We start from the raw sequence: 13,740 nt of genomic DNA on the forward strand, positions 1-13,740 counted from the left end.
AAATTTTTTTTTCAATGGTATGGTGATTTGGTCACACTTGTTGCTGGTCTTGGTATGTCGTGCCCATGGGTAACGTGCGTATTTATAAATACGTATTTAGAAATATAGTCGAAGATAGCTGATTTTGCAATAGAAACCTCGTATCGTAGTTTGTGTAGTTGTGTTTGTAGTTGTGTTTCTATTTTATAAATTTAAGAAGAAATAGCATACTTATACTCATTTGAAATGCTCATTTTCTAAAATCCAACATCAATATTAAAGTATTTTAAACGTGGTAGCTGTAATGATAAACTTTGATTTAATTTTCTAAACTTTAAATTTTTTGTGAACGTTTATTTTACCTAATCTATAAAATACACTAGTAAAACACACTCTGTGTAGCTATTCGCTACTTGCACGGTTCCGCCATTATGCACTATGTGGGGAGAGCCTCGAACTGGCAGCATACATGAATGGGAATTGAACTAGTCATAACGTTCTGTGTAAGGTTACATAATTCTTCCTTTCATGTATGCTGCCAGTTCGAGGCTCTCCCGCACATAGTGCATAATGGCGGAACCGTGCAAGTAGCGAATAGGGTCTATTAAAAAAAAGATCCATGGCGAAAATTAATTATTTTATTTGACAATCCGTATGTGACACGCAATTGGGGCCATGGTCCAGAACTATCTCGCTTTTTGGTAGCGATTGAAGTATAATTCAACAGTAAGACTTATTTTAGAAGTCTTTTGTTGCGCAGTACAGGTAGAGTGCTGCGTCATGTGCTGCGTTGTTGTCAAACTCATGAAAATAGTTCAACACACGATCTTTCCAGACCTGCCAGGAATCAGCATCCGTCAGCTTGGGAATGGCGACAGGACTACCCGATTTATAGTGCTCGCCGACCCACTGGACGGCAGCGCGGATTCCGTTATGTTCGGTGTCCATCAAGCAGTCACACACATCCTAAAAGAAATGGTAACGAAATGAAAAATAAAACTTTTGTGTACTTTCTTTCTAGGTTTTTGTCTGTCGTCGTCAACATCATGTTTTCACCCTGTATACGCAGTAGAAGCGACGTAGTTAATCGGATTAACTACCATAGCAACAGATGAATACAATTTTGACTATGCCGCCCTGCACTACAATGTTCACGCGGTACCGATGCATTGAACCATAGATGTCAAAGAAAGCCTGATCACTCGTACCTGTTAAATAAGTATCTTTGAAAAGAGCGGTATTGTATTCAATCTATGTTTGCTGACATACACAGGTGATTAGTGCAATCTGTTTGTAGTGCCGGGCGGTCTATTCAAAAATTGTATTCATCTATTGCTATGGTAGTTAATCCGATTATGACGTCACTTTTACGGCGTATTTATTGGCGTTATTAGCTGCATTGTTAAAAGGGCATTTCGTGATCAACAGCATCATCCCCCCTACTTTTCTCCAAAAAAGTTGAGATTTTTATATCACTGGAAACCCCTGGCTACATAATGTTTATGTACAAAAAACTTCTTGCAGATTAATTCGTTTAGCAAAAATCAGAGAAGATGTAAAAGAAGGAGATAGATCCAGCTATCCTCAAACAAAATATGTGTGTTGCCGCTCATTCAAAAGCAATCACGCTATTTAGGTTTAACAATAAAATACAACAAAAGGGTTCGAACCCATGACGGGTGTGATACACAAGTTGCTGCTTACTAGTTTTAGGGAAAGGTCAGTGTCTGTATACCATCAATACCATGCATACCATGCATGCAGATCCTAACATCCAGTTTATTTCAAATAAAATATGACCGAAGTTCCATGGCAAATAATAATTTTGCACGCTTGGTTACGCTTTCAACCTCTACGATTTATGATACAGACTATTTTCAATTATCAAAATATCTTTATTAGGTTTGCAGGAAATGACAGGAAAATACATTAAAACAATAAAATATAGATGATCAAAAATCATCCCGTTTCTAACAAAATCCTAAAACACTCTCCTAAATAATTAATATATATTCCAAAATGGGCGGATTTTTTTGGAATCTTTACAAAACTACATTTCTTTCTTATAGTATCCACGTGCGGTATCCCTGCAGAGCAACATCAGGTTCTTAACACACACGTGTCATACTTTCAAGGAATTATCTATAGAAACATTGGATATGGTTTCAATTCTGGAGTGAAAATTGATCAACCGTAGTCGGCAAGGCACATCACATCAAAGGCTACTTTCAAGTAGATGTGTAACTACTTGAGAATAAAGGACTATGAATAGGTGCGACAGGATAACCTACGGGATTATCTCAAGGATATAATTCCGTTCTTCCTCCTTCTTTTTCAACTTTCCTGGCAAAAATATCGTGAAATTTGAATTACGACTGTGTACACCAGAACACTTATAATCATGAATAACTCGCAAACGCACAATCAACTAAAATTTTGGAAGTAAACCTTTTTTCGTAAATATCTACTGAAAAATGTCATAAAAAGAGTATAGATCACGAAATACTCCCTTATTAACTGTGCCATCGTCGTCCCTATGGTGTAATGGGCTATTTCAGTTAAATTCCACACCCTGTGGAAGATTTTGAAAATATATTTCAAAGGGGAGTATGTTTTTCAAATGTAATTGATCTGAGTTAATCATTTTGTAACCCATACTGCATTATGACTTTTCCTATATACTGCACTAACTGGAGTATTTCAAATGGAAGATATAGTAAATTCTATTTGAAACTCATAATTCCACTATAGAAGAGTTTAGCTAAATATTCCACAGAGGTAGTGTGAATTTTAAATGGAACAGCCAAATAACATGAATAGCTTGAATAGGGTGACATCAGTGGCGTACCGTGGCCGCCCCAACCCCGGGGGCTGAAGTAAATTCAATTTTGTCGCCCCTTCCTCAACAGCCCAAAAAGGTTGACCATTTTTTTTTCAAAAAGTGAAGAGCAAAAAAAAAAAAAAATGTTTATACTTGGTTTTTTCAAATTTTTCCGCCCTTTTTTCTTTACTAATTCTTTTTGCCGCCCCTTCTTTTTCCGCCGCCCCTTCGTTTGCCGCCCCTTCTTCTTCCGCCGCCCCTTCGTTTTGGCCACCCCCTGCTTTTACGCCCCCAAAGGCCCCCCCCCCCAAATACGCGCATGGAACATGTGTTATGTGCATGAGGAGAGGCACCCAAACATGTCCGAGTATAGTGGCGGTTTTCCGGTGGTTTTCGGCAATGTTCAGGTGGATTCAAGGAGGTAAATAGCAAGTGAAATTCTTTTCATCTATGTGGACAACGCCATTGTTCTTCCCCACACAGTTAAACCATGGAGGTATATAAATAAATGGAGAATGATCGCCAGAATTCTAATCTCCTAAGTGGAGATTATCCCGTTACCTCTATTCAATGAGTCACCAAACTTGAATTGACCAGCCACTTCAGCCAAGCTATTGATCTCCACGATGGTTATGAGCCTCTACCATGGTTCATTGATTATCACTCCCAAAATTTCCTCATAGGAATTGACCCTACATTGACCCGTACCGGAAGCCTTGTAAAAGAGACTGTATTATGACGTCAGCTAGTCAATCAGATGTTCAAAGTCACCAGTTTTGATAGCTTATAGTTTCAATGTATGATCGTGCGAAAACCCGAAGAAATTCGGATGTTCTGTTCTCAAGTTATGAAACTGTTTTCTACACTAGTTGTGCCGTAACTTGACAAATATACTTAGTTTTCATGTTCATATATTAAGCTTTTAAGGGGGTCTGAGGGAGTTCAAATATAGTGCAAATGAAAGCAAAACGTTTTAACCTTCCGATTGTGAAAAAATTATGTTGGGCCAATTTGGGCCATTTGAGTTACGAGCGAGCAAAATTTACCGGAAGTACTTCGGAATTCAAGCAAAAGTGATGACGAGACAATCTTTTCTAGAGAGAAATTGATATACGGAATGTATAGGCCCTACATACTTTGTTTAAACAGTTTCTCATAGTTTAGTGTATGATAACCGTGATTTTAGTTGAAGCTTCGGGTCAAATTGATTGAATGCCATGACGGATATGTCATGTTATTGTTTTTAAACTTTTAATTCTGTATTGTCATGAAATCGTATAGGCCGCCTAAATCATCATCATTAAACTTCTCATTTTATAATAAATAATTATCAGTATTTAGGCCTAAATGATTATATTAATATTATTAGGGGCTATCATTTTCTTTGGAGGAGGGGTCCAAATATACGGGGGGTCATAACTTTTTGGGGAAAAAAAGGCATAGGCCTAATTCAATTTTTCATGACCAAAATGTAGGAAGTCACAAGATGACAACAGATAAGGTGTTTCTTTTTTCAAAAAGACTGATTTCTTGATGCAATTTAACTGAGACTAGTATACCTAAACCTAGGCATACTAGTCTCAGAATTTAAGCACTCAATTTTTGGCGAAAATGAGATTTTGATATCAAAATTTTATGAAACATGAGCACTTTCCAATAAGTATAAACTTCATTTTACCCCATTGAAATCAATGGCCAGTGAAACAGACTTCACAATGTAATCAGCTTAGCATAATCAATATAAACCTGAAATTGCCTATTCAACAATAATTGGTCATAACCAACGTAGTACAAAAGAGGCTTGGCTGGATCATTCTCCATTTATTTATATACCTCCATGGTTAAACCAGGAAAGTTGAAAAAGAAGGAGGGAGAACGGAATTATATCCTTGAGATAATCCCGTAGGCAATCCTGTCGCACCTATTCATAGTCCTTTATTCTCAAGTTGTTACACATCTACTTGAAAGTAGCCTTTGATGTGATGTGGGTTGCCGACTACGGTTGATTAATTTTCACTCCAGAATTGAAACCATATCCAATGTTTCTATAGAGAATCCCTTGAAAGTATGACACGTGTGTGTTAAGTACCTGATGTTGCTCAGAAGGGATGCCACACGTGGATACTATAAAAAAGAAATGTAGTTTTGTAAAGATTCCAAAAAAAATCCGCCCATTTTGGAACATATATTAATTATTTAGGAGAGTGTTTTAGGATTTTGTTAGAAAAGGGATGATTTTTGATCATCTATATTTTATTGTTTTATGTATTTTCCTGTCATTTCCTGCAAACCTAATAAAGATATTTTGATAATTGAAAAAAGGCTGTATCATAAATCGTAGAGGTTGAAAGCGTAACCAAGCGTGCAAAAATATTATTTGCCATGGAACTTCGGTTATATTTTATTTGAAATAAACTGGATGTTAGGATCTGCATGCATGGTATGCATAGTATTGATGGTACACATAGTATTGATGCATAGTATTGATGGTACACATAGTATTGATGCAGTTGGATTTACCATCATAGTATTGATGGTACAAATCCATCATAGTATTGATGATACAAAATCATCATAGTATGCATGGTATGCATGGTATGCATAGTATTGATGCATAGTATTGATGGTACACATAGTATTGATGCAGTTGGATTTACCATCATAGTATTGATGGTACAAATCCATCATAGTATTGATGATACAAAATCATCATAGTATTGATTTACCATCATAGTATTGATGGTACAAATCCATCATAGTATTGATGATACAAATCCATCATAGTATTGATGGTACAAAATCCATCATAGTATTGATGGTACACATAGTATAGTATCATAGTATTGATGGTATACAGACACTGACCTTTCCCTAAAACTAGTAAGCAGCAACTTGTGTATCACACCCGTCATGGGTTCGAACCCTTTTGTTGTATTTTATTGTTAAACCTAAATAGCGTGATTGCTTTTGAATGAGCGGCAACACACATATTTTGTTTGAGGATAGCTGGATCTATCTCCTTTCTTTACATATTCTCTGGTTAAACAGATCTCAAGTGCTTTATTTACCTGCCTGGTGGATTTTTAAGTTCCAATCATGCAAATGGGTAGGGACTTGCCTAAATTTTCTCACAACCCGCCCTTTTTCTCACAAACACTGCACTACAGATCTTAAAGGGCATATATATTGCTCGGACAACATCATATCATTGGCAAGCTAATATTATGAGGACAATGAAAATTACTCCTTTTTTGAGAAAATAAGTCGTTTAAAATTGATATTCCGCAAAATCCAACTGTAAGCGGCGAGTTCCTTCGAACGAGACAGATTTGACCTAGAAACTACAGTGATGTCATGATATGAATATTGCCAGCTTTGAGAGAATGGACTGTCAACACTCTCAATGGACAGAACGTATACTGCTTTTGTTATCAGAAAAAAACTCTGAATCAAGTATTACAAATTTAATGGTTTTTACACATACGGATAAAATCAGGCCGCTCCTTTATTTTAATTAGTAGATTGTGATATTACAATAATCATATGTATATCAACTTGATGAGTAATACTTGGACTAAAAAATAACAAAAATAGTTTTGATCAATTTCACCGTAGTAGCTTAGAATTTGAGCATGACATATCAATATTGTATTTATTATGCAAATAACCAATTTATATGGCCCGGGAACTAACCTTTTGTTGTTCCTTCCCAATTTCTCGTATACAAGGTCGCGCATTACATACACCAATGAACATCAAAAGAGCTCTCCGAGAGCTAATGTGTATGTACTGCTCGTGAACATTATAGGGTCCTACACAGCCAGTTTGGTTACGCGTAACCACACTGGCTGCGGAGGAGACTACTTTTCATATATTGTACGTCATCAGTCTGCTGCATTGGAAATCAATTTCGCTTCGAACGGGGGGGGGGTACGAGCCAGCATTTTACCAACACAATTTGTCTTTTTTTTTCAGGAGAAATACGAATAAACAAATTGCAACGAGTGTCAATAATTATTCTCTTCGAATGGAGTTAAACTTGTTTTTGCAATAGATATGCCCTTTAAAGATATATATACTGCGCCAATAAAGTATCCTTACACTTGGAAAAATAATCACAATTTCCAAACTGAACAATATTGAGGTAAAGTTGTTTCCTTAATAGATGCACTATTAATCTTGCATATTATGACACTACATTGAATCCAATGTGACTTCAAGAAGCAAAGTTACAAGCATTTGATTAGACGAAGGTCCAGTTTTAAAAGTGACAAACTGGCCTATTCAAAACTCCACAGACTAGACATCTGGTTTAAGAGTGGTAGATGGCTAATTTATGCGTTTGGCTTTAATTTAAAACAAAAGGAACAGAAAACTGAAACAAAAGAACTGACAAATAAAATGAAAGTTATGAAAAGTACAGAGAAGTAAAAACTGAAATAAAAACTGCTTTAAATAACGCTTCATTGAAGAAACTGTGTTGTCTCTTTATTGCGGTTGTTGGAATCTTTTTGTATAGACCAGTTTGTCACTTTTAAAACGGGACTTTCGTCTATTCAATTGCTTGTAACTTTACTTCTGGAGGTCACATTGGATTCATTGTGGTGTCATAATGTGCAGGATTAGATAGTGCATCTATTAAAAAAATTACCCCAATATTGTTCAGTTTTGAAATTGTGATTATTTTTCCAAGTGTAAGGATACTTTATTGGCGCAGTATATATACACAGGAACCAAAAAGACAATGGACTTATGTGGTGATGTTGCTGATGATGCACATATATTGTTGTTTCATCACACTTACCTGCTTAGGCGGGTTGTCTCTAATCGTACATTCAAATTCTTCATGGACTCTGTACCACAGATCCCACATATGGAAGGCATGTGCCACTCTCCCAATTGGCGACCAATATGCTCCCAACGCATCGTTTTCCTTGCCGATGTGACTCAGGATATGGTCGATCATGTTCATCGCATCGGTATTGAAGTCATCACCTGGAATGATGAAAATAATGCAAGATATAAGACAGTATAGGTTGGAAGTTTAGTGACGGCACAGGATCTTTGGAGTTTGCATAAAATTAGAAATGTTTACCAAAAGTAATGTAATTTTTAGGACTTTTAGTTTGATGGGGTAGATTTTGGTTCTCACCAAATGATCCCTTTTTTCTTTAACATGGTTTTATCCATTTAAACTCATTCTACATTTTCATTCAATCATGCGACAAATTTCGTATTTCAACAAAAGTGCAGGTCTCACTGAATTATGATCTCCATTTTTAGGGCTTCTCATCCATTGATCTCATCATGCAGTTATTGTTAACTACATGTATGCACACAACACAGGAGCACTCACAAATAGGAAATTGAACCCTACTGGTAGCGCTGTGTTGTAGATATAGGAGATGAACTAGTTAGCGTCATATATGAAAAAGTATAAAAGCTATGATTTTTGTACTTTCTCTATGTTTCAATTACTTATTCTTTTCAACATATCTGAATTTTCAACACGGTACAAGCTTTAATAACGGGGGACCATACATTTGTATGAGAAAGAAATATACCATCTATATCACATTTACAAGAGGGGTGTCACGAAACCGTAATAGGTACAAACTTAGTACTTTCTGTCAATCAAGTATGGTTTATTCTCTACATGTCAATCTTTAAATCATTAACATAGTCCTTATAATAACTGTGGACTGCCTTGATGAGTAAATGACAGCAAACCAGTGAAAAATACCCCAAAACTCAGTCAGTGGAGCTCCGCCCGTACATGTCAATAGCGTCAATATCGATTGGATTAGTCGACCGTAGCGGACAATTCGATCGCTCATTGGTTTAATATTATCACGTGGTAATAAATTTGCGTTGGACAATCGATTACTAAATGGGTTTAGTACTGCATATCTCGGGTTTAATCTTCACTAAGCGGGTTTATGGATGGAAAGGTCACGGTGAATTTTCCGAGGACATAATTGCACTATGTGTATGTGGCGTCAAATCTCTCATCGAAAGACTCTAATTTTGAATCTTCACACCTTCGAAGCTTCGTCACTTCAACCGACCCTTCCGCTTTGCGCTCGGTTTAACTCTTCCGTCTGGGCTCGCGCTTGCCAAGCCCGCGAGGGGCACAGATTGCGGCTTCATTTGGAATACTTGCATTCACATGTGGGATCCCCGGGGTAGCAGCATAGCGATTGCTTTGGATTTTTACATAACAATGCCTGTACGTCTCAGTAGACAGCCACATTAGTGTGATTTTTGAAAAGTTGCTCTAAACCCCTATTACAGTAGCTTACAGTGCATGTACAGTGCGACTTTCTAAATGAAAGTATGATTGTTGCTGTCAAAGTTCAGGTAGGATAGACAAGTCAACTGCATGCAAATAAAACCAACATTTCACAAGACCAAAAATATTTTCAGATTTCCAAAATGTGGAAATTGCTCGACCCAGTTTATACTATTCGACGTACTTACCAATGGGCTCATCAGGTGCATAAGGAACCACCAAGTCTGGTGCAGACATATTATGGTTCACGGTTGGTACACTATTCTTCTCCGTCACTTTGGGATTAAACAGTCGCAATCCTTGCACTGTCATAGAGTGAATAGCATGGGCGATATTCTCGCTAAAGGTATCGGACAGATCGACTTTGGGATTGATTTTGTCGCATCGCCTTCCGATGTTGATATTCAGGCCATTGGTAAGACCCAATAGGGCCAAAAAGAGCACAATCATTGCCATGTTGACTGGTCGTAGTGTATAACAATAATAACCGAATTTTGTGTTCAAAATAGGACACAACTCCACCCACCCCAGGCGTGATCATGGGGTGATAAACCAGATAGACTATTCCATTTGTCGCCAATCCTCCCTCCTTAGCGGTGTCAAATAAAATGAATATACTCCACTCTCCCGAAACACGAAATTTCATTTAGTTTTTTAAAGTAAAAGTTTCAGAAGTTCGGTCGTAATATTGGCATTTCTTTCATTGCAAAAAATCCTGGTCTCTTTAAAAGACCAGAATTCGAGATAACTTGATTGGAAATCCAAGAGGGTGCTGATTTTAAATAGAATAACATATTATTACAATAGAACACTATTTTGTTTGGAGAGCTATGACAATGTCTGGGTTTGAAATTAAGCACAGGGCCATAGTCATATTGTTTTGTGCACAATATTTTATTGTATAGCTTGAACTTGGAGCAACTAGCGGTATCGGTACAGGCATGCACATAGCACTTAAGATCTTTTCAACTGCGTGGGCAACAACAATGGAGCTGGCCATCCAGATGAAATACTTAGGGAGCCAAGTCTCATATTTTGGAAGCAAGTGACATTGAGATATAAAAAGTTGGCACTATATAGGAGTTTTCAATAGGTCATGGGCAATAACTTCTGGGTGGCAAACTCAATCAATCCTCTGTGTCGTGGTTCTTGATAACCACACGTCGCCAAGGTACCTGACTGGTACACACAGCGTACCAATGCTGCAGGGACTGTCTTTTGAAATATGCAGGAGAGCATTAAATAGCTCTTCTGGAGCCTTCAAGGAGAGCTGATTAGATCATTTACAATAGAATGTAAGAGAGAATGGTCAATTAAGGAGAGCTTAAATTCACTCTCCAATATCAGATTTAAGGAGAGCAGTAGAGAGTGATTGCTCTCGCTCTCCTCAAAAGTCAGTCCCTGATGCTGCTTCTGCACAAGACACATCAGCAGTGGTATTGCACTGGTGCTACACTGGTACTTCCCTGGTACTGCACAGCAGCTAAGTACCTTGCCGACGGTGTACCTTTGCAGGCGGCTCCAATAGGAATCTTGGAGTGTATATATGTTAACTTAGTTAAAGCCATAATCATATTAATAAATCTTTTGAAACGAGTTTGGTCAATTCTTTTCAAAACAGATTTTTGGCATATTTTTAATGTTTACAAAATGTCCCAACTAACACCTACTTGGATTCAGTCAAATTCATTGTATTTTTAGGACAACACAGCATGGGTGCTGGAAGTATAAGCGTCATTAGAACTTTTGTTTGTTTGTTTGTTTGTATGAAACATAAACGATGCATGATAATGGAGACGATTTGATTATGAATTAGTTTATTTTCCCCGGAAAGCACAACCCATACCTCTTTCTTGGGCTCCCCTCTCCCCACCCATGTAACCTCCTAGCTCTTTTGAATAAAAGTCATAACTTTAAATCCCCAATACTAGAACACCACGGTTATAATAAGCGACTAAGAAGTAAACGAGTTTTCTTTCATTTTATCTCATTAGTTTGGCTTAAAATGACCAGGAAACTTTCCTGACAGTTGTTACTAATAATATTTTATAATATTTGGTAAAGAATAACCAAATTAAAATATTATCAAAATCGTATATTTAAGCTTAAATGATAAAACTGTGAACTATACGATACAGAACATAGACAGTATACAAGAAACTAGCTATATGAACTGAGAGGACATTGAGATGTTGTAATAACTGCATCACCGCGTCGATTTACTCCAACACCACCAATCAATGAAAAGATGGAAGTGGGGGAAATTGCACGGCATCTTAATTGGGTCATTTTCATTTAGTCTTAATTGAACTCTAGCATGAACTAATTGGAGATAATTAAACGAGTCCAAGTGATCAATAGCATTCCTTTATATAACACACATATCTCGTGTGTATTCAGCATATCACCGTGTTTGTTAATAGTGTTTCTTCAGCCATTCCAATGCATTTGTGTCACCCAATAATGCCCAGGATGCGTGGGCAAATTCTTGAAGGTATTCATAGCGAATAAATCGGGATCACTTCATGTATATTTGAAATTTTCTCATAATATCACATACTTACTAGTTTTTCGTTTTTTGCTGGATGATGGTCCAGTCTATATATTATGTACTGTATGTACAAGGGTGTATCTCACTTACTTACTCACTCACCTTTTGCTCTTGCACATAATATATCACAATAGACCTGGCATGAAGTCAAAATAGATTTATACTGTTATTCACAGTTGTCAATTACTCTACCAGAATCCTATTGGGGAAAAATTGATGATGAAATATTGGTTTAAAGGTGCAAATGAGCAGATTTTGCCCTAATAAAAGCCCCAACAAGCGCCTCCCAAAATATTTTCTCCTTACAAGCAACCCCTAATAAATGTATTTTTCGAGTCTGAAACTTATGTGATACCGCGATATTGCCGACAAGCCTCATTGTCCAGCTATGTTGCGAGAACCGCCCTAGTTATACTTTACATTGAATGTATACTATGAAATTGTAAAAAATGGGTTAAGGGCTGTAAAGAGAACGACCGTAGTTTGGATTCCAGAGGGAGGGTGTCTGTAACAGACACAGCCAACAGAAAAGGTCGCGCGCCAAATAAACTTATAGCAGCATTTTTCCAGTCTTGAGAAAAAAAGCACAGCTGGGAATCGATCCTGGAACCGCAAGTTGTGAAGCACGCATATTGAAAATACCTTCTCATTTACCTCTCCGACTCTCCAGCGCTCAACTTAGCACGGTACAGGACACTAAAAAATGCGTTCATACTGTGCCAAAACTGCCGTATCTTTCTTAAATCTTGAGGTAGCTCGATAAATAATAATTTGGTATGTCTACTCTCAGTACTATTACCAAGAAAATATTACTCCAAAATTCAAGAGTTGCAAATTTGGATTTAAACACCACATGTGTGAAATACTTTCTATGGAGAAAGAAGTCAAAAGTCATGATTTCACTAATTTGTCACTCTTTACAAGGTCAGAACATGGCAATGGGGTATTGACCTGGTTCGGTCCGTATTTACAGATACTAGCGGTCACTCATCGTTCGCGGTTCGTAAAATGAATGCAATTTGCAAGTGCATCACCACCCTTTTATTAGGAACAATTTTACCAACCCCTAACTTATCAATATTGATCCGTCGTTTCATTTAAAGCCATATTATAACATTTTCAAACAAAATAGATTAGCATTTCTTTGCCATAAACTGTTAGCTTTTACTGTCAGATATATCCCCTTTTATTTTTGAGCCGAACTACGGCAAAGCAAAGAAAATTGGAATTTACTACCAGCGTACATGTCGCCAATACGTACCACTCCTTCGGTCCTGTTGTGGTACGACCCTTTGTTGTGTATATCACCGTCCCGCACGCCGTGAACGTACTGTGTGTTATGAACATCGTGTATGCGTTCGACTAATAATTCCATCGTAATAATAAAGCGCCGGTTCCGGCGTTTTATTCAAAATCTCGGAGTTTGACAAAACTACAGCACCTAGAGTCTTGATTTTTGCAGGGTATATTGGTTTAATAAAGTACAATTTAATCGTGTAAAAAAAGGAATTTAAAAAATTCAGTGAGGGCGTCTTCCTCAGCCAATGTTATAATATGGCTTTAAGTAATATCAATCAACTTCTTCGTTGTCTCCTCGTCTCTCTTTACTTTCTCAGTTCCTGCTTTACACATCACGAACAATAATAGTGAATTTATTGTCCAACCGTCAATAAAATCAAACTAGATTAGATCTCTTCAATAATATCGAAGAGAAATATTATTTTGTATCCAGTCCTGCATCTAGGGTCCCCAATATTGATCAATATTTTGATTGTGTATGGGCCGCATTATGCGTGTTCAATGGTAGATTTTGTATCCACTCTTGTATCTAAGGTCTTTGATATTGATCAATAAGATTGAACGTGTATGGGCCACATGTGTTTTTGGCGACGGGAAGGGAAAGAAGGAAGGAATAAAGAGAGAAAAGAAAGAAAGAAGTTGTTTGCTCTGGGTGGGATTCGAACCCGAGATCCCTCGCATGCCAGGCACTGGGTCGGCGATTAATGGAATAAAAGCAACTAATGTACGATGACATTCAAATAGAAGTCCGGTACGGTACCGGTAAATAAAACAAACAAATAAATAAATAAACAGATA

The 13,740-nt window shown here is 37.2% G+C and overlaps 1 protein-coding gene across 1 annotated transcript; it reads right to left on the reverse strand.

Annotated features, from left to right (window-relative positions):
• Positions 1 to 556: 556 nt before the first annotated feature.
• LOC140142886 (uncharacterized) lies at positions 557 to 9,592 on the reverse strand. Its single transcript, XM_072164902.1, has 3 exons — positions 9,281 to 9,592; positions 7,605 to 7,795; positions 557 to 945 (listed from the first exon to the last, which is right to left on the reverse strand). Exons 1-3 carry the CDS (start codon positions 9,546 to 9,548, stop codon positions 718 to 720), a joined length of 687 nt encoding a protein of 228 aa, XP_072021003.1. The 5' UTR covers positions 9,549 to 9,592; the 3' UTR covers positions 557 to 717.
• Positions 9,593 to 13,740: the final 4,148 nt, after the last annotated feature.

This window comes from Amphiura filiformis, chromosome 20 (assembly GCF_039555335.1).
Source record: "Amphiura filiformis chromosome 20, Afil_fr2py, whole genome shotgun sequence".
In the NCBI taxonomy this organism is placed as follows: domain Eukaryota; kingdom Metazoa; phylum Echinodermata; class Ophiuroidea; order Amphilepidida; family Amphiuridae; genus Amphiura; species Amphiura filiformis.

Bases quoted from the DNA above. Each gene is read 5' to 3' on its own strand.
- LOC140142886 (XM_072164902.1), bottom strand. From the start codon at position 9,548: ATGGCAATGATTGTGCTCTTTTTGGCCCTATTGGGTCTTACCAATGGC. The intron at 7,796-9,280 runs GTAAGTACGTCG...TCATCATTCCAG, and splicing joins TGCACCTGATGAGCCCATTG to GTGATGACTTCAATACCGAT. The intron at 946-7,604 runs GTAAGTGTGATG...CATTTCTTTTAG, and splicing joins GAGACAACCCGCCTAAGCAG to GATGTGTGTGACTGCTTGAT.